Source organism: Halictus rubicundus, chromosome 3, assembly GCF_050948215.1.
Source record: "Halictus rubicundus isolate RS-2024b chromosome 3, iyHalRubi1_principal, whole genome shotgun sequence".
Lineage (NCBI taxonomy): Eukaryota > Metazoa > Arthropoda > Insecta > Hymenoptera > Halictidae > Halictus > Halictus rubicundus.
Window position 1 is genome coordinate 681865 of NC_135151.1, and position 25844 is coordinate 707708.

General features: G+C 37.2%; 1 protein-coding gene across 2 annotated transcripts; it reads left to right on the top strand.

The window, feature by feature from the left end:
* Window position 1: 1 nt before the first annotated feature.
* Window positions 2-24265, top strand: LOC143352318 (hexuronate transporter). 2 transcript variants are annotated; one of them, XM_076784657.1, is made up of 11 exons: window positions 2-183; window positions 11323-11434; window positions 12198-12321; window positions 13484-13636; window positions 15830-15940; window positions 18476-18638; window positions 19253-19451; window positions 20312-20590; window positions 20955-21152; window positions 23025-23253; window positions 23291-24265. In XM_076784657.1, the coding sequence occupies exons 2-10, from the start codon at window positions 11329-11331 to the stop codon at window positions 23222-23224; spliced, it is 1533 nt and encodes a 510-aa protein (XP_076640772.1). In that variant the 5' UTR covers window positions 2-183; window positions 11323-11328; the 3' UTR covers window positions 23225-23253; window positions 23291-24265. The 2 variants fall into 2 exon arrangements, with proteins under 2 accessions (XP_076640772.1, XP_076640773.1); XM_076784658.1 differs by lacking the exon at window positions 2-183 and adding an exon at window positions 6482-6500.
* The last annotated feature ends 1579 nt before the right edge of the window (window positions 24266-25844 follow it).

Consider the following 25844-nt stretch of genomic DNA (forward strand, 5'->3'; position numbering starts at 1 on the left):
GTCGGAGGGATCGATGCGTTCCATATTAGCTCGGTGCACGTACCCGAGAGTTCGCACGTTCCTCCAGACCCGATCCATTGTGCCGTGAACCGAATTGAACAGTGAACTCTCCACCGATTGTTCGTCCCAGGAATTCCAAGCGAGTTACCAAACCGGAACCGTGCGGCGACCGCTGGCAAACGCGTAAGTATCGATCATGCGGATCCATCCGGCAACGCAGCGTCCATCCTCGCGACTAATTACTGCACTGTGGATTTTTATGGAAAATAACAATTGCATTAATTGCCAGACACGGCAGCTACGTAGACACTTGTTTCTTCCTTTAATAATTTTGTCGAAAACTGTACAACAGTATCTCTAAATTCTTGAAATATTTTTACTATTTTTGTCACGAATCTTCGATCTTCAAATCTATGGCAGTTTACGAGAAAATTTTCCGAAGGTTTTTGGAGACATTTGAACTCGCAGCATTTTTTAATGAAAAATTGCTTTTCAGTTTCCCACCGCCGTGTAAAAATATCTTAGGTAAAAATGAACACTGCTTCGCGAAAGTAGAGGCATCGAGCTTTAAAATTATGATTGAACTATTATACTTTTACCATAGATGCATAAGATCCGCAGTCCAGTGATCACTACAAAACGACAACAGAATTCATTTAGATCTTGCACGACTCTGTATGTGTGAAGAAATGAAGAAATTTATTCGTAATCTCTCACGAAAGGATCATTATAATTTCAACGATAAGATCAAAAACTCTGTGTCCTGTAATCCCATCTACAGTGGTAATTTCAATCTTAGCATTTATTAAATCTGCAGCGTTCGAATTGTTAATGTGCGACACACAAAGAGAAGTTTCACAATTTACATTTTCCCCGAAGCTCCGCGAAAGAATTGTCAATTGCGAGGAGCAATTACGGCAGATTTCCATAGGATTCGAAATGCAAAAAAAAAAAGAACAGGACACGCGCGATTGTAAAATCATGCGCGCACGTTTTGCATTCCGGAACTCATTCCGAGCGAACGACTCACGGATTTTCTTACGAAAAGCTTACTCGCGTCGAGTTTCAGCTTAACAGCGTATCGAATAATAATTCACAACGGTACGGGCCTCGATACCTGTGTCGATAAGTGATCGCCGCAGCCATAGATCGGACCAACGATCGCTGGTGCAGTATTGTTTTGCATTATTTGCGCAATCGGTGTTGCACAAGTGTAAATGGATACTGTGCACGAGTGGTTGCAATTGCCCGCTCGCGTGCACTTTCAAAAATTCGCACGCTAAATGAACCGTTGCGGTTCAAGACCCTTGAATCCTTGCGCACGCATCGTTGCAGGTGCACGCTCGATCTTCACTTCTGTGCTGTCGGCGCCATGCCATCTACACTGTCGAAACAATATGTCAGAAAACACCCGGGACTCTTTTTACGTAGTGCTTTATTTACATGGTTCACTTTTACTCGGTCTTTATCGCACATGTAATTAATAGTAATTTTTATGCAGAAGGAAAATCGTCTGCTTCGACTGCGATTATTTAATTTATTTATTACAATTTATTTATTATTTATTAATTATTTAATTTATTTATTACTATTTATTACAATTTATTTATTATTTAATTTTACTTTATAATTAATTTCAATTCTAAATTATGCTTATGAAATCATTCGTTCGGTATGATCAACTCGATCGAGATTTCAATTAACTCCGGAATCTGTAAGATGGTCGTTAAAATCGCATAAAGATCTACAGCCTGTTAATAGATCGATAGAACGATTTTTATTACGGTCGCGGAAGTGTTAATCGTATTTACTCTTCGACGAAGATCTAAATGGATGTCTTCTCTCACGTTAATAAGGTTTTCTTTACATTTTTTTTCATGCAATTGAAAATTGATTTAAACGTCTGAAGATAGATGCGATCTGCCAATAAGATGCAGCAAACGTTTCAAATTAACCTTCCCGAGTGCGGCACGTGTCGGCACAAAGAATAGGTACTTAATCAAGAGGAGATCGTTTCGAGACGTGAAAATGATCTGTGCGATCGTCACAAAAAAAGTCGGCGAACTTGCTTTACCTAATCTGGCCACGTGAAGTTTCGATTTCCTGCAAATTGACACAACAAATTTGTATTTCGCACAAGGATCAATCGATAGAATATGCTGGATCGCACAAATCAAATGAAATAAGCTATTTTATGCATTGATGACAAAAATGACACGGATTAAAAGAATTCGAAAATTTAAAATTTAGAATTAGAAATTACAAAAGGACGAATGAAAGTTCTAATTGTCTTCTGTTTGTTACAATTTTTATTTTGCATACAGACCCGCAGGATATTTATAATAAATTTGTCTACGTCAAATGCAAAATAATGAAGCGTATTCTTTTCGAGCCAATCAAATTATTAAAGAAACAAGTGTCTACGTAGCTCTCGTGCAATTAATACAGACAATTTTTATTTCGCATGAAAATCCGCAGTACACTTATGAAAATCAATCGGATATTGTATCGAACGCAGTTTCATTGTGGAAGCTGGACAAAGCAGCGACCGACCGTCGCTAATAAACCTGTCAATGAAAACAGGGGCGGTATCGATCGAGCAAAAATAGAGGTTATTAATCGATCCATTAATGAACAATGATAGTGTGCGTACTTGGCTGTGCCTAGAGCGAGCTGACTATTTGAGAGGGCCCGCTATTCTCTGTCCAATCAGAATGCCAGCTACCTGGTGTACGCCCATGAGGCACGCACGTCCTTCGATTTAATGTCAGCCCGTGATTATAGAAAACCATACCGTCAACTAATCGTACTTCTGTCATCGCCGCCGCTGCTCCTGTTTCCGTTCTTGAGCTATCCTTTGCGATCGATCTCTGGCGGAAAAAAAGCGCAGTGCCGCGTGCAATTATTCGACCGGCAGAGATCTGACGGTGCAGGAACCCGTTCTTGAATCGTCAGTATTAACTTCTTCTGTCGCTGTTCGCATAAGTGTCCGTTCGTTGGACAAGTTACGCCCTTTTTATCGCGCCGCGATCACGACTTTGCGCGTTTGCAACAAGAGCACATATGGGAAATAAATAAGATTTTAAAAAATAAAAAAAATTATAAATTAAATTAAAGTTAAAATTTAAATTTAAATTTAAATAAAAAAAATTGTTAAATAATAGAAAATTAAAATTAACCCTTTGCTGTCGTATTAAGCTTATACAAAGGTGTCATGTTGGTCGGAATTAATTTTCGTTGAACGAACAATAATACATAATATGCAAGATGATGAAGGAAAAACAACATTTATTAATTCTTTTTTGAACTTTAGATGTATGTAACACGATAATACGTTTTAATTTTATGTTATGTAAAAACTATATTTTATATTTTTCTTGTCAACTTAATATAATATAAGATCAATATGGTTCTTTGCTGTGGTGGCTGAGAGTAGACATACGACCGCAAAGGATTAAAAAATTATAATTTAATTAAAAGTAAAATTAAAATTAAAATTAAAATTAAAATTAAAATTAAAATTAAAAAGAATTCAAATTTAATGAAAACTACAATTTAAATTGCATTGCAATTTGTATGTGAAAGAGACAGTAGAAGAATAAGGAAATACTATTTAACATCGACGCTGTTTGCGTAAATAGTCTAAAGAAAATTGAACAAACACTATAACACAATTCTACATTTATTCTACAAGCATTCGTATTAAACCCGCGACTGTACATCGCAAATCCGACGCCGCGCTTGCGAAAAAAGCATGAGGAGATCCACTTAGCGATGCCATTCGACTTTTTCCATTACTTGCTGCGCTTTTTTTGCCAGCGACGGAATAAAAACTGCGACAGGTTCCAGTTCGACCAACTTTTTTACAAAAAGTTATTAATACTTTGCACGCTGCAATCTTCGTAAACTAAATAGCAGAAACAACAGTCGACAAGGAATTTTAAGGAACAAAGATCTACAAGATCTACAAGATGTATTTTTTCGATATTTCCTCAGATAAAAAAGTTGCAAAGAAGAACTTTTAGCATTTTTTCTGCAATTCCGACGAATTGCAATTTTTTCCAGATTTCTTTTTCACGCCACATAGTAGAACATTTGTTCTAATTTCTGGAAAAAAAAATCCAAATGATATGATGCAATATCGAAAAAGTTATGGGGTCTTTTCAAGAGCGTCCGAATATTATTGCGAGTGAGTGTATGCTGATTCATTGGTCGCGAATTTTGTGCAGTTGGCTGAATTACTCGATTGATTATGATGTTCTTGACTGTCCACTCGGTACGTGGACACAAGATCGACAATTCAGGGTTAAGGTTCTTGCCGGAAGCGTTGAATTTCGCACGGCATTGGACGCGTGAACAGGGAAACGCTGTGTTCAGGCAATCGCATCGGAACTTCTCATAAGTTGATTTCCATGAAACTCGAGATAAAATTCATGGATTCGTGGGGAATCGTATTCAGTCTTCCTTGTTCTCCATTCAACAACAACTGTTTAATTCGTTCGAGATTATATTAAACATCGCGGGGGCGATACCATCGCATCGCCGCGGTGGCTCCACTGACTCACGAGATTTCCGCGGAATGCGATAAACTATTGATCGGTCGGAATGTTTAATTAGCCGTGGTAAAATAACAGCCTGAATAATGGTGTCTTGAGTAAAATTTTAATTGGCCGCAATCGCCGCAATTCCGACTGAGAGGAAATCGCAGGAACGCGCGCGTAACTTCTGCTGACAATGCATTATTTGTAAATCGAAAAGTAAAGGATCGTATTATCATTCTGAGAAAACCAAATATACCTATTGTTTTCCGTTTCCGGTCCGAATTACCCTGCGAAATTTCTGCATTCTACATATAATACTTGCATGTTTAAACGCGACGGCGGCACCGTCCGCTGTAAACAATGTTTTGCAATTCGGTTCCCAATGAAGGCATCGCATCCTTGGGAACTCTCCGGCTTAAAGCGTACAGAGTATCGCCATTTTGAAAACAATCAAGATTTTAAATTTACTTTGATACAAACCATAGCCACGAACCGGAATCGTGCCGACGGTTAACATACGTTTCTCAAAACATACTCTATAAAAGAAAAGTATACAACTCCTGGAATTTTGATTATTTTTACTTTAAAAAGATCACACATGTGCTTCAAGTACCCATAAATACGTACGCAAACTTCTAATGCAAAAGTTGAATAGTTCTCTCGAAAAAAATTCCTGAAAATTGGTGACAAAACAACGAAAACCAGAATAGTTTCGTTGCTCTCGTTCATATCAAACGGAGATAAGAAATTCATGACTAATCGATCGAAGACACGGTTCGTTTCGATCACAGGCGAAGTATTGTGTTCGCCGCTATTTTATCACTACTGTTCGGTTACAATTATTCAAGTACGTCGATACCGTCCGTGAAAATTTATAGAACCGTTTCAGCGTTTAGAGGAGAAACCGGTAGAACGGGGATAACAAATGGAGCACCACGGAGACAGGATCGCGTGTGATCCTTATCAGTTATACGACTGGCAGGACTAATCGTATTCTTGCTATATATTTTTCCTGATTTTTTGCGCAATCAAACGGACACTCGGACGGAATACATTTCCCGACTCTCCTTGAGCGTACCAATTAATCACTGAGAAACGGTACAGGTTGTTCGGTCCGACAGTGTATCACAATAGCGCGGTCTGTTCGTTCTTACACTCGCGTTATCATTGTACAATCGCTCATTCTTGGAGAACTTTCTTATCATTGGATTGGACATTCCATGTGCAATATGTTATTTGTAACAGTAACGTTAAAGAAACACAACTTTGTTGTAAATACAACTTATTCGTCACTATTATAATTAGTGCGTATCTTTATGCAAAATAAAAATTGTCCGCAATGATTGCAAGAGACACAGAAATGTTTCTCTTTTCTTAATAATTTTAACACACTGAATATATTTTCTCCAATTTTACTCAATTTTGTTATAAATGTATGAAGCCCACAGTCCGATTATAATCAACATATTCTGTCAACATGTTACGAGTTTCTCGATTGTATTATGGTGGAAATTGAATGTTTTGTTCGTTTACGTACCGTCATTTCCATTTTTGAGTTTTTCACGTTTGCAGCATCGATCGATATTGACATTTCCAGAAACAATTATTTTTCAATTTTATTTTTGTTTTATTTTTTAAAATTTTGAAATATTTTTCTTTATTTTTCTCATTTTTCTGTTATCACAAGGCTCGTAACGGTTGCCACAAATCATTGGGTGGAGTTAGAGTTAGACGATGATTAGAAAAAAAAAACTGACTAATGCGTAACAAATCCTGATTCGACGATATCGCGAAACATTAGCATGTCTATGAATATAAAATGACGTGCACCGTGAAAAAGCATCGAGTACCGTGTTTTCATTTAACGGAAATGAGACTGTTCCCGCTTCGAACGGAAAAATTGGCATGTACACCGTTGCGCGAACATAATTTATCGGCGACGACAGTTGTTTGATAAAGGTGAGCAACTTATTTCACAACTTTCGCCGCAATAATTGAATCAATAACTGTTAATCGTGTCGATTGAATGGGTAACTTTTATTCAAAATAATAAAAATTTTTATTAAAAAAAAAAGAGTTCGATAACGTAAGAAACGCGTGACGTATCGAAGACGTCTTTATACGTCAAGAGATTAACAAAAATTTAGTGATCGCTAAAATATATGAAGTTAGGGAATTCTGCACAAGTCAATTGCCTGCAGCACAAGTGCAGTGTGTCAAACTGCATTTAAATTCAATAGCCTTGTTATTTAATATTAGTCTATTTTTATTTAAAGAGTTTATAAGTTATCTAAGTAAATTTTATTGCGAATAAAAACTGTGCGGTAATTTCTGCGCACACGCTACAATAAAGATAGTGCCACAAACTCATCAATCATGGTCGCAAGAGCAGGACATTTGAGCAGAGAAGACAGACCGTCAAAAATCGTTGACAGTAAAAAAAGACACACTTCGCAGAAGCTGTAGGAATTTTAACGAGTGCTGCAACTTTATCTGGCTCTTTGTTGAAAATTTGAAAAAAATTCTTACATAATCTTGGCGAGACAATTCTTTTGTAGTCGGCGTCCGGGTAAGATGTCAAGATCCATTAAAATGTTCACGGACACAGAAGAGTTTAGCGTAAACACAGTGTCTCGATCAAGCCGCATTCACATTGAACCAAACGAAGCACGAGAGAAAAAGGTAACACCAAGGAAGTACTTTCAAAATCCTGGTATCCTTCGAGGGTTCAAGACAAAATGACGTCAGGATCCTCCTTGGAAGGGTCGATGATCCGTTGATCGATTCCCACTCTTCCAGGGTCATTCGGTTCTCATCGAAAGCAACTGATCTAGAAAAGTCCTTGGACTGTGGATCTTTTTGTCGATCGTCGACAGATCGTTCTGAAAGATTCACGGACGTTGCCAAAAAATGGCGTCTCTTGTTATTGTTTCTAGTCAGTCACCAATTTCTTCTTCTTCTTCTAATGATCCTTTCTAAAATCATTGTACCGGGAAGGTACTTATTAGAAATATTGTTATTTAACTAATTAGAAATATTGTTATTTGTTCTTGGAAATGCGACTTACCAACTCACCGACTTAATAACTTCGATCTTCCACTCGACTGTTATAAAAAAATGGCTGTTTTTGAGAGTCAATTTACGAAAACCGGAAATTAGGCTCACTATTTTAACAAATGTTTCCGTTAGGCAGAAAGGAATTTTGAAGAAGTAATTATTAGAAATGGTGCGTTATCAAACAATGTATTTTAGCATTAGCATTTTACGTTATATATCTCTTTTTTAATATTCTTTATGCTTTAAAAATAAGTATAATTAATATAGACACAGTAATTGGTACCCGCACAGTAACTGAAGTTCCCGTGTAAACTGTTGCTGAATTCGTCGTTAACACTGAAATTTCGCGAAAACCGATTCTGCTAATGGATCTTAATTGCGGTAAATGATCGTGCGTTGAGTAACAGGTCCTCGAGTGGTAACTAGTGCCATAGGACGTACATTGTTGCAATTAGCTACGTTACATTGCCGTCGCATTATCGTTTTTACCATATACGTCACGGGTATTTGCAGGCCTCACGATGATTTGTAAAAGATAGAATCATAAATCGTACGTCGTACAAGACGAAGAATCATGCAAATTGTTCGCGGGCGTAGTTGCCGCAGTGAATCACCGTTGTCTTCTATTCCGTGGTATTTCATTGGCTAATACGTACATTTTTTACCTCGTTGGACGTTACGGAGAATATTTTTTAACGCTCGATAATTGTACAATTATTTGCATTGCACGCAATGCTGCGATTATGCGAATATACCAGGCGCGACAAAGGATTTATTTTGCTGGTAGTTTTCATTAAATATTATCGAAACAGTACTGATAAATCAAATTTGATATTTCAAATAGACTATAGTTTATTATAGCAAAGAAACCAACGGTCAGTCAAATATTCAACCTTATTCAATGAGAACAACCTTAAATACCAAAATCCTGTTTAAATATGTATGTTTATAACAACCAATCTTGTTTATGTTTATACATAAAATATATAAATATCTATAATGAAAATGAAATTTAAAAAAAAACTAATTTTTGTTAAAACAAGACTACTCGGATTCGAAGCAATTTTAGGTAAAAAAAACTGATTAAAAATAACAATTAATATCGAAGCTTTATCATCCTTGTTAATTAAGTTAATTTATTCGAGTGCAAGTTCGAAATAAATTTTGAGTTCACGTAAGGCATTCGCGTTGCAAACTACATTCTTGTCGTTCCATAAAAACAATTTTAATATTAATATAAACAAAATACTTAACATGATTAAAACGACAATTTCTGTTCTGTTTGAATGATTCTGGTTCAAGGCGACCGAGTCACGCACGCACGTTAACGTCCTACAGAAATGCACGACAGCATTTCTATGGAGAATTTAACGTTTAACGGACTGTCATAATCGAGGTTTCACGTTGTTTATTAATTCATTGGCTTCGTCTCAATTAGAAGCAGCCAATTGCCGTTTAACATTGCGAACGACGACGTTCACGATGTTCCACGTGACTGTGCTTTCGAAACTAATAACAACAACAGTGCAACACGTTTTTACCGTACGCTAATGACACAACTTAACGTTGAAAGACTGCGAAAATGTTCTCATACGTTTATTAGATTGTTGTTGTATTAAGTTTCGTTGAGAAAGCTGGCACCCTTAAATTAATAATTGCATTATTGCATTAAATCTTTAGGATGAATGGTTGTACACAGGTGGATGTGTCTCCTCGTAGATCGTAGTATCTAAAACATAGAAACGAATACTTGAAATTACAACATGATCTTAATGAAATGAATAATTTTAAAACATAGAAATAATCCATCGAATTGCAACACAAAAATTTCATAGTGTCTAAAACAAAGGATGGACGAACGTTCGCTCGAGCATCGTAAACAGAGTCGTCATTACAGCGGAATTGACTCTAATCGAGAAGAAAAAGTTATCCTCTCTCTGCCAGTACCGGATTAGATACGTGACATTACGACGCATGCACAACAGAGACGAAACGCGTCACGTGACCGGGCGGAAGCATGAGGTAATAGCGTCGTAAAAGGGGAAGGGTATAGTGAGAGACAAGTCTTAATCTGGCGACTATGATCGTAAGGCAGGCCTGGGCAACTTCTCCGACGTCACTTGGCCATTACCAGTGTACAGGTTCCCCCGACAATTGGTCACTTCATATTACCCTACTGTGCTTTTATGTCTCCTGGAGACAACCTCCGATATGCATAAGTTCCTAGCTCCCCGCCCCTTCTGCTACACTATAGGAGCATGGTCGGGGGTCTCAGGAGTGGGAAGACAACTCGCAGTGGCTCGCGAGCCACCAGTTGACCATACCTGTCGTAAGGGATGAAAAACGTCTTTTCAATCTAGCTCCTAAAGCAAGAAATAAAAATAAATGAATGAAGAAATAAATAAATCCTGCTCCGCCAATTTGTTGTTACCCGACACAACGCGCGTTACTTTCGCCAGTCCCGTTTCTCCGTAGGAGCATCGTTGGTTGCAATTTAGAGCCGGCGAGCCGTAAATTGCCTCGTCAATATTAAAACACGAATGCGCGACGATGGGTTCGCCGGAAAACGGAATAACGATGATTTCCCCCTCGCATAAACGCGTCACCGTTGGGAGATACAATCGGCCGCGGTATATTTACGATTGAGTAAACGTTAACAAGTATGTAAACGCCTTGCCGAGCATAATTCTCGCGATAATTAATGCGGGCTCGCGGAGTCATGATTCCGCGCGTTGCGCAATCCATATTTTACAGCAAGCTATTAACGTGTCGCGCTACATGCCATTAAATTTGACCGACATTTTCATGACCGAACGTTATTCATTCACCGAAATAAATATTTACGTTTGCCGTCTCCTCTCTGCCAACGCGCTCGCACAGTGACCACGCTTCTCGCGATGGGGGGAGGGGGGAGGAATTAGGCGAAAAGAACGCCCAAGTTTGTCGCTTTTGCACTGGAAATGTGAAACGAGACGAAATTACTGGTTTCCAAGTTTTTCTGTCATAAAATGTTCTCATCTGAAATTTTCGACTGAACTTTTTTACTGAAGCAGACATTTTTCAACGATTTTTAACTTTGAACCAAGCGTGTATTAAAAGTCGCTGGTACACGTCGTAAAAGTAAAAAGAATAAACTTATTTAGTTTTTGTGAGATTTTTGGTATATTATATATAATTAAGTAGAAAATCTATTGGATCAATTTTTATGAAAATATCTCGATAATCGTAAAATAAAATATTTGAAACCGGTCACTTGACCGGTGACGGTAGATTTAGCGTTAAATTGAAAAGAATCCTGTAAGAAGACGAATTAGTATTATTTTATGTCAACTATCAAGAAAATTTTAGTCAGTGAAAGAAACAGTTCCCTCGCTGTAATTTTTATAAAACGGCTCAGAAATTAGAAGTTTGTAGAAGAGTTCATAATTTAATCCTGGAATGGCGAAACTCGGAGTTTCAAATGTTCAGAGTTACAAATGTTCGATCTAAATTCTAATTTGTAGTAGCCAGTTCAAATTATTAGGTATAGTAGTTTAATAAGAAGATCAACATTGATCTCGAAGAAATAGGTTAAACAATGTATGAAAAAATAAATGCATTAAAAATTTGAATGTGTCTAGCCATGATTAAATTGTCGAAAGCATCCATCTAGCGAGGGTCAGTAACAGCAACCATGATGAAAGTCTGAATCCGTGAAACTAGGATAGAATTATTATTTTTTCAGGTGACAATGTTAAGTTCGGCGTTCGAGAAGGTCAAATTCCTATACAAACCGTACGCGTTGGCCGTAGTTTCCATTGGGTATGTGCTTGGAGAGCTGGGTCATTATTTAATTGGTAAGTGATACGTATAATACTGCATGTGTTTCTCGTCCCTTAAGAAAATATTTGCAAAGCGATTATGGTAGTCCTTCAACCCCTACAGTCTTCTCTTTTCTCAATCAGCAGTGCCACAGCAATGTTTATAAAAGTCACATCATATAAAAGACGAATATAAAAGACAAAATTTGCTATAACAATTGATTTTTTCACCTTCGTACACCTTGTAGAAGAAACATTTTATTTACTTCCAGTAGATTGGAATATAAAATTGATTTTCATGTTTGGCAAAAAAATAATGTCACCCATATATGACTGACGTGGCAGAGTACTTGGTTTTCATAGTTTATTATAACAATTGCTTCTTTTACCTTCTTACACCTAGTAGATCTAGGAAAATTAGGTTTACTTAATGGATCGCAATAAAAATTGATTTTCATGATCGGTAAAAAAATCGTGTCACCTATACAAGTCTGATGTGGCAATGTTAGACACTACCACAGTTTGTTACAATGATGGCTTTTGTAACCTTTCTACACGTGGTAGATCCAGAAAAATTTGATTTACTTCCAGTAGATTGCAATACAAAATTTAAAAAGGTTACCACAGCTTAATCCTGCATCAGAACGTATGGCAGAATTAAAGTGTGCTCTAGATTGTAGAACACCGTGCAGAATACCAATGTACGCTTAATTTCCTTTGTATTTATGAGCCGGTGAATTCCAATCGGGGATTTCTGTACCGACTAAGGCAACAACGTCTCCCTATTTTCGTTTTCAAGGTGTCACTAGCAAAGCCACGGCGGAAGATTTACACTATGGCGACATTTCCTGTCAATTAAACTCGACAAAGCTATCCATCGCCGAACTCCCGACTCAATGCGAAGTTGCCAAGAACCAGAGCGTGTAAGTTTCCATTGTCCAACTTTATTTACCACACATCAATTTAAACAATTTAAACTTTGGCTGTGTGTTGTTCACGCTCTAGCGTATCTTCTTTCCTTAACGTCTCTTAATTTAATAGACTGCGCAAAATGGACACAAAATGGTAACATCAATAGAATTTAAGAAATCGATATCGTTCGTGATTTATTGAAATTGTACAGAGAAGAAATAAATTTTTACGCAGTTACTGTGTCTTGCAGTCGATGCATACAATTTTTATTTTGCATAAAGATCTATGTACAATCCAATAATATATAATAGATCGAATTACTGGATTGTTCCAGAAGTTAATTTCGTTATTAATGAATAAGCGCACTGCACATTCATTATAATTTTGTATAAAGATCTGCAGTATAATCTCACTACAGTAAAGTCTTGATCTAAGCCCCATCCTCGGGATCGTGCTGTGACATAGATCGTGTAAGGCTACTATTTTCTTGTGACCGCATCTACCGTCAATTAAACCACTAAATACAGTTCAAATTATGTCGTGTTTGGTGTCATTTTAATCAGAAAAATGCCACGAATAAGTTGGGAAAAGTCCCATAAAAAATAGTAAAAGATAAAGAAGTCTTGTAATGGGATTAGTAGTGGTTCACACCGATATACCCGCGACCCGGTGTTGGATTACACTGCATGTTCACACTTTACGCTGCTCGGCGACCGAACCAGCTTATACTTCTTGGCCCCTCGCGGGGTATTCCCCACAGTGGAGGGAATAGGCGAACTGACTAAGATCGTGTAGCTCCGTTCGGCTTGGATCAAGACTTTACTGTACTCTTGTTAAATAAGAACGTGAAACGTGCACATTTCGAAAGAAACAGTCGATGCACACAATTTGTATTTTCCGTAAAGATCTACAGTCTAATAATGAGTTTGAATTACTTTGCACGTAGAATTTGTTACTTTTTGGTTGTTCTTTGGAGCAAGTTATATTTGTAGGGGCCACTGTATGCCCTTCAGGGAGGATACAAAGAATTGATCCTGGCAGCGCGACGCGTCATGCTTGCATCAGCGCTTTCGCTGACAATGGGTTACTCATTCATGCGAATAGAATCTCTGAATGCATCCGCTTCACTTTCACTCCAAATCGAACGCGATCTGAAGGTATTTCGTTTTGCAGCTGCGAGTCCCTGGAGCTGAATGGCACACGTTATTGCGAATGGAACTACAACGGCCTTGGTCTGGACTATCAAATCTTAGCCGGTCCGAGTTTCATTGCCGTGTTCACGATCGTCGGTGTCGCCTTGGGCATCGCAGCTGATAAATATAATAGGTATCTCTTAGCGACGAATCATTATTAAATTACCTCTCCAGGGATTACACAACCTGTACCGTTGCTGAGGTTGCCAATACCGTTGCGACGCCTTTTTGCAACGCCGTTCGCAGATCCTGTCGCTGTACTCGCCAACATACAGTTGCGAACAATACTTTAACACTATTATATAGGTATAAGTATGATAATATAGTTATACGTATACACATTTATTGTGTATAAATAATATATTGGTATATGTATACCTACCCCCTTTTTGGGTTGTGCATACCACCAATTACCGATCACCCTATATATTCAGACAAATTATTGGACAATTTTTCTTTGAGGCATCGTTGCAATTTTGAAAATTTTGTCTTTCGACGAAAATACGGTTTGAACTATACGGAAAACCGAAATGGAGTTTTTATATTTGTATGTCTGTACATTAATCATTTTAATTACGTATTAATAACAAAGGTTTAGATTTTGTTTCTGAACAAGTATTAGAATTTTAGAATTAGAAATTGATCGTCTTCAAGTTTTGTCCGCAACTGTAAACGCCACATGCCACCGCTATGATCAACGTTCATAAGGAAAACAACTATACACACCGTTAGACAGACGGTGTATCTTTTATCATATTATATAACCATTCTGTATTTACTCTGCAACGGGCTGCGAAACTCTACGCAAATTCAGATTTTCATAGAAAAATTTATCAAGAGATTGAGATTCCTGCGCGATTCTAGCTCCTCCTATCGGTTCCGGTAAATTTATAATGACACGACTGCATTAAAAGCAAATCTGTGTTTTGCAAGTCTTAACGTGTTATACGTTTCTCAGCGGTACAAAGATCACTATCGTTTGATCGAATATATACAGGGTGGTCCACGCAACTTGCACACCTATATCACTTCCAAAGGATGCATTGCACGAAAAAGTTTTGTATACAGAAGTTGCATGGTCTAAAGGGGTACACAATTTAGTGTATTTATTTTTTTTTACAGTTGGAAGTGTACAGGTCGACTTTGTTTTTTTAAATGAAATACTATATTTTTTATACCAAAATATGGAAGAATGTCGAATTCTGAGTAAAAAAGTATTGACCTTCACTAGCCCTAAACCTAATAATTAACGAGTAATTTCACTTTATTTCCTGAAAATTTTCTTCGCGTAATATCAAGTTAGAAATTCAACATTATGGCAGATTTCCGCAGGACAGCGAGATGTTTACGTGACAATGTTTATAAACACGACAACTCGCTGTCCTGCGAAAATCTATGATAAGGTTGAATTTCTAACCTGATATTACGCGAAGAAAATTTTCAGGAAATAAAGAGAAATTACTAGTTAATTATTAGGTTTAGGGCTAATGAAGGTCAATACTTTTTTACTCAGAATTCGACATTCTTCCATATTTTGGTATAAAAAATATAGTATTTCATTTAAAAAAACAAAGTCGACCTTCAAATCTCCGAAACACTTCCACCTGTAAAAGAAATAAATACACTAAATTGTTTACCCCTTTAGACCATGCAACTTCTGTATACAAAACTTTTTCGTGCAACGCATCCTTTGGAAGTTATATAGGTGTGCAAGTTGCGTGGACCACCCTGTACATATGTTAGGACAGTGCAATTTGATTATGTCCTACTACAACTGCGAAATGAAATCGTAGTTTTATTCTGACGTAGTCATGAATAATTCAGAATGACGCGTGATAGCGTCAAATTCAAAAGAAAAAATTTGTATTTTGCAAGCCTTCGTTTCCCATAAGCAGTGGATTTTATGCATTAATGTGATATAAACCAGTAGAAGCATCCGAAGAATTAAAGGGTATCGATGCATATGTATCAACTAATTAAAATTGCTAAAGGAAGAAATAATAATATCTGGTTCCAACATCTTGCAATTAACGCAAACAAGTCTTTCAATAGTACAAAGATCACTATCGTTCGATTCAGAGGGATAATAAAACAGAACATTCGTAACTATAACTTCCTGCAATAGCGTTACTCCAACGTGGTTATGCACGACGTCAAAAAGATGTGTGCTATTATTTTGCTTCTTCCGTGTTTGTTTTATATAAATGCAAGAGGAATTCGCTGCGATTGCAGATTAACTTCTATCTCCATAGTTATCGACCATAAATTCTTCTTAAAATATATTGACGTTGGTACACGTAATCTGGAATCTATGTTTGCTTCACAGGGTAAGATTGCTGACAATTTGCACCTTCATCTTCAGCATCGCGATAATCCTGATGGGAGCAGTGAAGGAATACTGGCAGTTAGTTCTTCTTCGAATGATATTAGCTGCAGGGTAAGACAAATGCAATTGAATCTATACAATCTAGTAGGTGATCAAATTATTACAGTTACGATATAAAAAATATATTTTTTAACGTTTGTATTTGTTAATTTGTTAACAATTTGTAATGTTCAAACATTAACCTCTTGCACTACAATTACTTCGTCATTGATAATTTCTTAGAAGAAGACAGAAGTTTACTGTATGCCTATATACAGGGTGTTCATTTGAAAATTTTCCAGCCAAATATCTCGAAAAGTATGAAAGATATTAAAAAAGTGTCAAACACGTGTCCAATTATTTCGAGGGGGAAAGAGGGGGGCAGTATCAGTTTTTTATTTGGGTGGCGTTTTCAAGATCATTTGAAGGTCAACTTTATTTTTTCAAATGGAAACCTACATTTTTTATTATGGGATCTTATGGTACGTAAAAAGACCAGCAATTTTCGTAGGATACTTTTTTTTTATCTGCGCACTAGTTTCGAAGATACTTAAAGAGAAGGAGACCGAGTCATACTTATACTGCGAGAAAGTTTGTAATTTCTTTATAACCATAACAAATTTTCAAAATGTTCTCCGTTGTTTTCTAAACAATAATAGATCCGATTCTTAAATTCTGAACGAACATTTTTTAAGGTATCTGTTGGAATAGCTTTACATTCCTGTACAATTCTGCGACGCAAATCGTTGACGCTTTCTGGTTGTGTTTTATAAACAACCGACTTTAAGTGTCCCCATAAAAAGAAGTCGACTGGAGTTAGATCTGGTGATCTTGGTGGCCACTCAATAACGCCTTTTCTACCGATCTATCTTAGTGGGAATCGATTGTTTAACCACTGGTAACATGAAATACTGGGGAACACCATGATGTTGGAAGTACAAAAGTTCTTCATTTCACCAAAAATTGCCGTTTTTTCATCTCTTTAGTTTTCAAGACTTTCTGTTATAAGTGGATCAATGATGTCGTCCAGTAAATTTAAATACAGATTGCCATTCAAATTCTTTTGGAAAAACGGAGGACCTATAATAGCACTTCCTAAAATGTCTGCCCAAACATTTATTTTTTCCGGCTATTGAGTATTACTTTTTCTAATAAGATGTGGATTTTCGTCACTCCAATAACGACAGTTATGACGATTTACAGCATTGTTTAAGAAAAAAGTGTATTCGTAAAACAAATGTTTTTAATTAGATTAGGAGTGACGTTGATCGTATTTTTTAATTCCTCACCAAACTCAATCCGCCTGTCAAAGTCATCTTCTAATAACTTTTGATGCAACTGCATTTCATAAGGATGAAACTTGTTATGTTTAAGTAACTTGTGCACCGATCCCACTGATACACCAGTTACCATTGAAACTTGTCGAATTGAACTAGTAAGATTCACAGTAAACTGTCCTATAATTTCGATTTGATCAGCTTATTTTATGAATTTTGGCTGGTTTCTTTTTAAATTTGTCACCGATCCAGTTTTCCTAAACTTTGCAACTAATTGTAACACGTACGTATGGGAAACATGTGTATCAGGATGTCTCTCATTAAACGTAGCAGCAGTTCGACGAGCACACCCATCGGCTCCATAAATAAAAATTATTTCTACTCGTTCTTCTAAAGAATACACCATTTTATACAATTAATTGTACTACGATATAGTATGTCTTATTACGATTATTCCCACTTGACTAAATAGTACAATCTTATATTGAAAGACAGACAACATAAACAAAAGATCACTAGAGGATAATTTTGTTTTCAAACGGTACGTGCTAGTACAACTGGAAAACGTCAACGATTTGCGTCAAAGAATTTTACACAATAATATGCCTCGCTCTACTGCTCTTTAAATATCTCCAAAACTAGTGCGCTGATAAAAAAAAGTATCATACGAAAATTGCTGGTCTTTCTACGTACAATAAAATCCCATAATAAAAAATATAGGCTTTCATTTGAAAAAACAAAGTTGATCTTCAAATGATCTTGAAAACGCCGCCCAAATAAAAAACTGATACTACCCCCCTCTTTCCCCCTCGAAATCCTTGGACACGTGTTTTACACTTTTTTAATATCTGTCGTACTTTTCGAGATATTCGGCTGGAAAGTTTTCAAATGAACACTCTGTATATTCTCCAATGGATATACTGGGTGTCCCAAAAATGTTATATTTCCTTGAAAAGGGTGGTTCCTAAGGTGATTTGAAATAATTTTTTCGTTTATGAAAATGTTCTCCGTGGTTTTGTTTAGGAGTCATTGATGAAAAACACGGACCAATCAGAGCGTAGCTATAGCGGGCGAGTTCTAGTTCGGCGATAAGTTCCACTGAGCGCGGCGTTGTCATTGGCCGAGCCGGAATCTGTCCGCTATAGCCGCGCCCTGATTGGTCTGTGTTTTTCGTTAATAACTCCTTAACAAAGCCGCGGAGAACATTTTCGCAAAGGGAAAGGTTACTTCGAATGAACTCGGGAATCAGCCCTCTCAAGGAAATGCAACATTTTTAGGACACCCTGTAGTCAATTTACCTTCTCTTTCACACTTTCGTCTTCTCGTGCAGAGAGGCTGGGTGCAATCCTCTGGCTACAGGGTTACTGTCGGACTGGTTCTCTGAAGAACAAAGAGGACTTGTCATGTCGATTTTCAACTGGGGAATCTACGGTGGTTATGGTATAGCGTTTCCTGTTGGTCGCTATGTACCTGCACTGAACATTGGAAATTTGGTAAGATTCCGTGAAACTTTAAAATATAACTAGAAATCCTCTTCCGTCCATGTAGCTGATAGTTGAGCAAACAAATTTGACAACATTCCATTCGTTTCAGTAATACATTAAAAAATACTTGCATATTTCTTTAGGATAATAGCGAAAAGCTTTTTTCGAGTCTAGCTCCGAAAATGTTCAACTCGAGAAACAAAGGCAAATAACACAAAATATGTAGATTTAAAATTCAAGAGCAAGAAACTGCAATTATTTTTGCACCAATGTAGTAATTAGACAGCGGATCTTTATGTGAAATAAAAATGTTCAAGTCTAAATTTCAGCAAACTACTTGCTTGACATGTTCAGTAGGTTGGAAATGATATATAAGATTATTTTTAAACTGCTCCAATGTTTTCACTATTTTGAATCACACCTACTCGTTTTTTTTATAAATGCATAAAATCCGTTGTCCATTAATAATAAACTTTTCGAGCGACGGCACATATGTCCGGCATTCTGCGACAAAAACCGATCAAAAGTTGTAGAGCCTTCTCTCACTGGAACGTCATTGTGCTCCTCGTTTTGCCCCCATAAACGCACCGCGTACTCGTTTGCGTTAAAATTGATTTCTACAGGGATGGAGGGCGTGTTACTACGGGGCTGGAATAATCGGGCTGATTATAGCAGCTTTCACTTTGACGTTATCCGAACCGGAGAGAAAGACGATCGGCGAAGAGGAAACGAACAAGGATGGGAAAAAAGTACCCATTTGGAAAGTGATCCTGCAGCCGAGGATTATAGTTCTCTGCTTGGCTGCGAGCATCAGACACTGCGGTAAAGGGCAATACCTTGGCTCAAACGATTGAAATGCATTCAAAGCATTAGCGTCCATGTGATTAGTTTATTCCTTGCCCGTGTGATCCGACACTGGTTTGCTAGGGTAAGGGACCCAATTACTGTATAGTAATTATACTTATTTTTAAAGCATTATTAATATTAAAAAACAGATATATAAGACTTAACTGATTTTATTGAAAAAAATTTAATATCTCATTTTTAATACTCATTATGCTTTAAAAATAAGTATAATTAATGTAGGCACAGTAATTGACACCCCCACAGTAATTGGGTCCATTTCCCTATATTTTACCTTCCCGTCTGACACGAACGTCTTAACACTTTGACACGTTTGGTTCTTTTAATCTGCTATCTGCTATATTAATTTATTTCCTAACGCATTTTTCAATGTGCTAAATTCACAAGTCAATCCCAGTAAATTAACGGAATCATTTCTTTGTAGGATTATCAATTATAGGAACATTTTTGGGGGCCTTTTTAACCTTAAAAAGACTCCTCCGATACACCACTTGGAAAGTTTGGAAAAAACATATTTCTCATTTTCAGATATTCTAAAAAATTATTTATTGTCGTTTTCAACTTCATGTAAGAATTGGAAGCAGTATATATTTTATTAATAAATAAATCTTGAGCATTTTCGCATTGTTCAATACCGGATAAGTCATTATAAATTAGCACCCTCTTTTAAAAATTTCTTTCGCAACCCTTACCGGAAGGACATCTTACGTAGAGTGACAGGATTGACCTGTTAATTTGTAATTTCTTGTCCACTGTGGAGATAAAATCGCTATTGTATAAATATTCTTGTTATGTCAAACTATTGTTCTCATTTCCAGGTGGCATGTGTTTCGCGTACAACTGTGATCTTTACTACAGAGATTACTTTCCTGACTACGATCTCGGCTGGTGGTTGTTTGCTGTGACAATTGTGATAGGTAGCATCGGTGTCGTGGTCGGTGGCGTTGTCAGTGACAAATTCGTGGCGAAAATGGGAATCAGATCGAGGGTGGCTTGCCTAGCTATTAGTCAAATCATAGCGACACCGTTCGCATTTGGTTCTGTGTACTTCAACCCCCTGTGGGCGATGATCACTCTTGGCATTTCTTACTTTTTCGGTGAGTAACATAGTCCTTGTATTTAAAAGCGTTACACATTTTTTCCCAAATAATAATTTTATGTAAACACGCCAGAAAAGTTACTTCATTTTGTGACGTACTCGCCAAGCCCTTGCAGATAAATTACAGTAATAATAATAATGTATTTCAGCCTCACGGCGAAGAAATTGGACTTGGTTAGATAAATCATTATAACAGTAAAACCTTATGCAAAATAAAAATTTTCTCTGTGGATTGTAAGAAACAGGGATTATTTAATGATTTTAATCATTTTAATAATCCCAATGATTGCAAATAATACAGATATCGATATCCTTGCATTCTTTCAATGTTTTAACTGTTAACTTTTAACTTCCAATTGCAGCCGAGATGTGGTTCGGCATAGTCTTCGCCGTAGTGGTGGAAATAGTTCCCCTGCATCTCAGATCAACCACTATTGGTGCTTTCTTATTTGTGATGAACAACATCGGCGGAAATTTGCCGATACTCGTTGAACCGACCAGAATGGCCGTTGGCTTCCGGGAATCACTTTATATATTTTACGCTGGATTCTATGGCATCAGTGAGTAATCAGAAATCATTTAACGATAATCCACAAACCAATTCGCGATCCATTTAACCGCCGCCGCGCGCATTGATTTAATCCCCGCACAACTGGCTCGGTTGATGTTACTCTCAAAACCGTTTGTACTATCCTTTTCCCACGATTGGATGTCAGTCTTGATTGAATTCAATTCACAAATCAATTATGAAAGTAAACTTTGTTCAACGTTGGCGTCTTTGGTACGGAAATTAATTTTTTTAATAATTTATTATTATGGTACGAAAATATAACCAATAGATTATAAACATTTTTCTGATGAAAATGAGGAATGAAGTGTAAATAAATGTAATTATACGCAATATTCACAAAAAAAAATAACATTGATAATGATATATTTAAATAAAAGCGAAAATATAGAATAATGATCTCAGTATGAATTCCTCTGAAATTATGCATGTGGTGAAGCTTTTCCACGTAGAAACATCTCCTGAGATGCACTCGCGTAACAGGCGTAATGGAATTAAAAGGACATAATATTCTTTTGTTTGCTCCATTATACAGGGTGTTCGACTACAGTTGGGAGAAAATTTAAGGGCTGGTTCTCCGTGACAATATAAGACGAAAATGAAGAATAAAAAGATTGCGTTTCCGGCTTCATTTTTTAGTTATTATCAATTAAAAATCCGCTTAAAATGCGGCAACCCGACCAACAGAGGTGTACGTTGCTTACGTCATAAAGACGCGAGACAGTCACACATCAAAGGGGATCCTAGCTTGCATCCAATGATTAGGCTTTGACGTCACACACTTTAACCAATAATTCGGCTAGAACCGAAAATGCATGTGGAATCATACAATCAAACGGTTTACACGCCGAATTCTGTCACTTGATACGTGACTGTCGCGCGCCTCTATGACGTGCGCATCTCTCTTTGCTGGGTTGCCGCATCTTAGGCGGATTTTTAATTGTTAATAACTAAAGAATGAAACCGCAAACATAATATTTTTACTCTTCATTTTCGTCCTATATTGTTGTTAAATTTTCTCCTACCTATAGTCAACACCCTGTACATAGTATCCCCGAGATGACATATGTAATGTTGTTTTCTACTGTTTTGTGCGTGTTTTGCGTGTGTTTTGCGTGTGTTTTGCGCGTGTTTTGCGCGTGTTTTGGGCCTTTTTTGCGCGTGTTTTGCGCGTGTGGCCACAGTTCTGGAAATTTTTTGTGCAAAACAAGAAACAATATCTCCAGAACCGTGGCCATGTTCACGACCATGTCCATGGCCAAATTCAGAACCATGGCCATGTTCAGAACCATGACAATTTTTTTTATTTTGCGCAAAACATCCGAAAAACATCTGCAAAGCACCCGTAAAACATACGCAAAGCGTGCGTAAAACACCCACAAAACAATCAGCAACAGCGCCATTGGAGGATATTAGTAGGATGTGACACGAAATGGTAAAGGGGCTCTAGAGGCCCCCGAACGTGAAACAGAAAAATACGTTGGGTGATTGGTCTACTATACTATCATACTATACTTACCTATACTTGTCTATAGTTATCTCGTCTGTGGATGAATAGGCTACCGGTCGGTAAACTGTTAATATTGATGGAATTCATTTGCAAATGATTACCGTAACCTTGTTCGTACAGGATAATAGAAATTAATTTCATACTTGCACTTAATAATACATTATAATCGAGCGTCGGGCAATTTGTTGTCCACAATTGAAACTGAAAACATGTAAATCTGTGAAGCAAAAGTTACTTGTGCAGAACGCAAGGATTGAAATGCTTGGTATCACTAAATAATAATAAAATATTCGAAAGAGTTGAACGTCTTTCGAGCTACAAGTGCATATATATATATTTCTTCTATCATTGCAGGCTCCATCATGTTCTTCTTCACAATGTTTCTGATGGACGGAGCGTCTAAGGAAGAGCCTCCAAGGTCAGACATCACCAGGAAACCTGAATTAGGATACGACAATACAACGTTTAGTCACGAGGAAGGAAACGTACCAACGCTGGAACTTCCCCGATTGTATCCACAACCGCCGTACAGAATCGAGAACTCTAGGCTATAGCATAACAAACAATTCGTAAATTGTAAATAGCATCCGGAGCGATTCGAACGACTGTCACGATGTGCTGTCTGTGGCCGAACGTTCGCGGAGTACTTACGCGGCAGTTAGGTCAGAATCGAGCGAAACATGTAGAAATTAGTATCTCGCCAAAATGGTGGAACTCTCGTCTCCGGGGATGCTGATTTATTTGCTAGGCACGAACAACGGAACCGCCGGGAACAAATAAAATCGGACGCGACGAGAATTCGGCGACTCTATATTTTTGTAACATATTTTGCCGGTATCACCGTTCGTGTCAGAGATGAAAGTATTTTTACTTTCGCCGAATAACAGCTTGAAAATACAAATAAGACGCCCCCGTTTAGTCTCGTTTTCATCGGAAGCACCTCGTCGACAAGTAACAAACGTTTCCATAAACATTTCCGTAGAAATATAAGAATTGTTATTTCCGACTTTCGAGCGCACTTTCTTACTATTGTTCTTGATGAAAAGGAACTTTGGACTGCGCGAAAATAAACCGTACTCTGTCGGTTTCCTTGCGAAGATGTAAGATCGAGTTTGACGGCTTCGTTGATCGCTTCGCTGTATTCCACAGTAATTGGACCCCTTACCCTACACTTGTGTATCAGTTTGCCAATTTCGTCGAGCTGCGAATGTCTCGATACGTGTTATAAACAATTAGTAGAGCCGTGTTCGCGTCGCTCTGCGATTTGTCATACGGCTTGAAAAGCGAAGGGTAGACGCGAAATTTTTTGTCAAATTGCAAAGATCTGATCATAGAGAAAGAAGAAGAAGAAAATTAAAGTCATAAAATTTAATCTGATACTGTCGCAGGGAAACTAACAAAGTCTTTTTACGATCGCACCTCGAATACTATAATGACAGGAGAATCAAGATCGTCATTGTGTAGGAAAATTGTTAAATTATTAATGCGCGGCGTGGACTAGCAGAATTCGATTTTTGACGTTTCTATTTTGGATTACTAGACTGCGGATTTGATGCATTTATGATTAAAATAGATCACAGCAAAACCGTAAAGACATTTAAAGAATTTAAAAAGGCTCACATTATTTTCAATTCCTTAAAATGATTAATACTAACCGTACCTGTACGGTACAAAATGTGTCGGATATACATTGTTTTATAAAAATTACAAGACTGAACTTATTAAGATTTTTTACAATTTTTATAACAACACGTGCTTGAATAAAGAAATTTATTGAATAAATTCTAATGGAAACATCTGTATAATTTCAGTAATTAAAAAATAAAAATAAAAATACTAGTTTCATTAAATATGAAACTGGTCATTTGACCGGTCGTGGTACGGTTAGTGTTGAAAAGAGAACTTCTATGTGGATCCTATAACAACTAATCCAAACAATTTTTCTTTTCCATAAAAGTCCGCAGTCTATTGATTACGCACGTCGAAATTGCACGGTTCTGCGTGGTATGCTAGACTGACCCCTTATTGGTTGAATGCAACGTCAATTCATAAACTGCTGCAGGAAACCGTAAGTATTTATTAGGCACGTGTGTCCCTAAAAAATGATCAAGTTGACCAAAAAGTATAATTTTTTTTAAGCAGTTCGGCACATTAAGCTATTGAACCATTGAACTGTTTCGTTAATTGCAACGTGCCTCCTTTGAAAAATAATAAAACGATTTAGCAAAGTTGCGGCTTTTCTGGACATTATGCTGTATGTACACTACGACTTTAAATAACAACGTACAATTCGTTCGACTACCTCCATATAAACTACAAGATCGTAAACGTGTCGCACACGTCTGGCAACCACGGAGTTGTATATCACGTGGAAAAAATCAAACTGTGTATGTACACGTCGTTATTTATCATTATAATGCGTAGCATATAATATTTAGAGATACAGGATGTTCGAAATTTACGTTTCCGGCTTCAGTTTTTAGTTATTAACAAATAAATATCCTCCTAAAAGGCGGCAACCCAACCAACAGAGATGTACGTTGCTTACGTCATAAAGGCGCGCGACGGTTTATTTGTTAATAACAAAAAATAAAGCCGAAATCACAATTTTTTACTCTTCATTTTCATCTTAGTGTCATGGAGAACCACCACTTAAATTTTCTGCCACCTGTAGTCGAACACCCTGTATAATTGTTCTGTGACTATATCTTTCTTCACATATTGAAAGATAAGATTCGTTGTAATTAACCCTCCGTATGGTATGCCGGAGTCATTCGTGACCCGTCGCGGTGGGGATAAGCTCGAGCGACTGTCAACTATGTACAATTTTATTCCGATACAATACGACACTTTTTCTTCATCCGAAATACGACAAAAGCCGGCCCGAGCCATCGCCTTGTATCAAAAGACAACTGTAGTAAAATATCTTTTTTCATTTTGTTAAATCTTTCAGCGTGCGAGTATAAAAATTAGCTTGAATTGAAAACACAAGAAATTATTCGTCGCCATTTTTATGCTCCCGCGACTAAATAAGTTCGAATCAAACGGCCTTAGTGTACCATAATGTCAAGCATTCTCCGAAAGCAAGTATAAATTATTGTATCACGATAACAAACGAATCACTTTGACCAGAATCAAATTTTTAATAAAACGGATTTTGAGGCTTTCGCTGTT

What these genes read in the sequence shown, in the direction of transcription:
- LOC143352318 (XM_076784657.1), top strand. Translation starts at nt 11,329, where the DNA reads ATGTTAAGTTCGGCGTTCGAGAAGGTCAAATTCCTATACAAACCGTAC. An exon ending in TGCGAGCATCAGACACTGCG is followed by an intron (nt 19,452 to 20,311) that starts GTAAAGGGCAAT and finishes TCTCATTTCCAG; the next exon opens with GTGGCATGTGTTTCGCGTAC. An exon ending in TGGCATTTCTTACTTTTTCG is followed by an intron (nt 20,591 to 20,954) that starts GTGAGTAACATA and finishes TTCCAATTGCAG; the next exon opens with CCGAGATGTGGTTCGGCATA.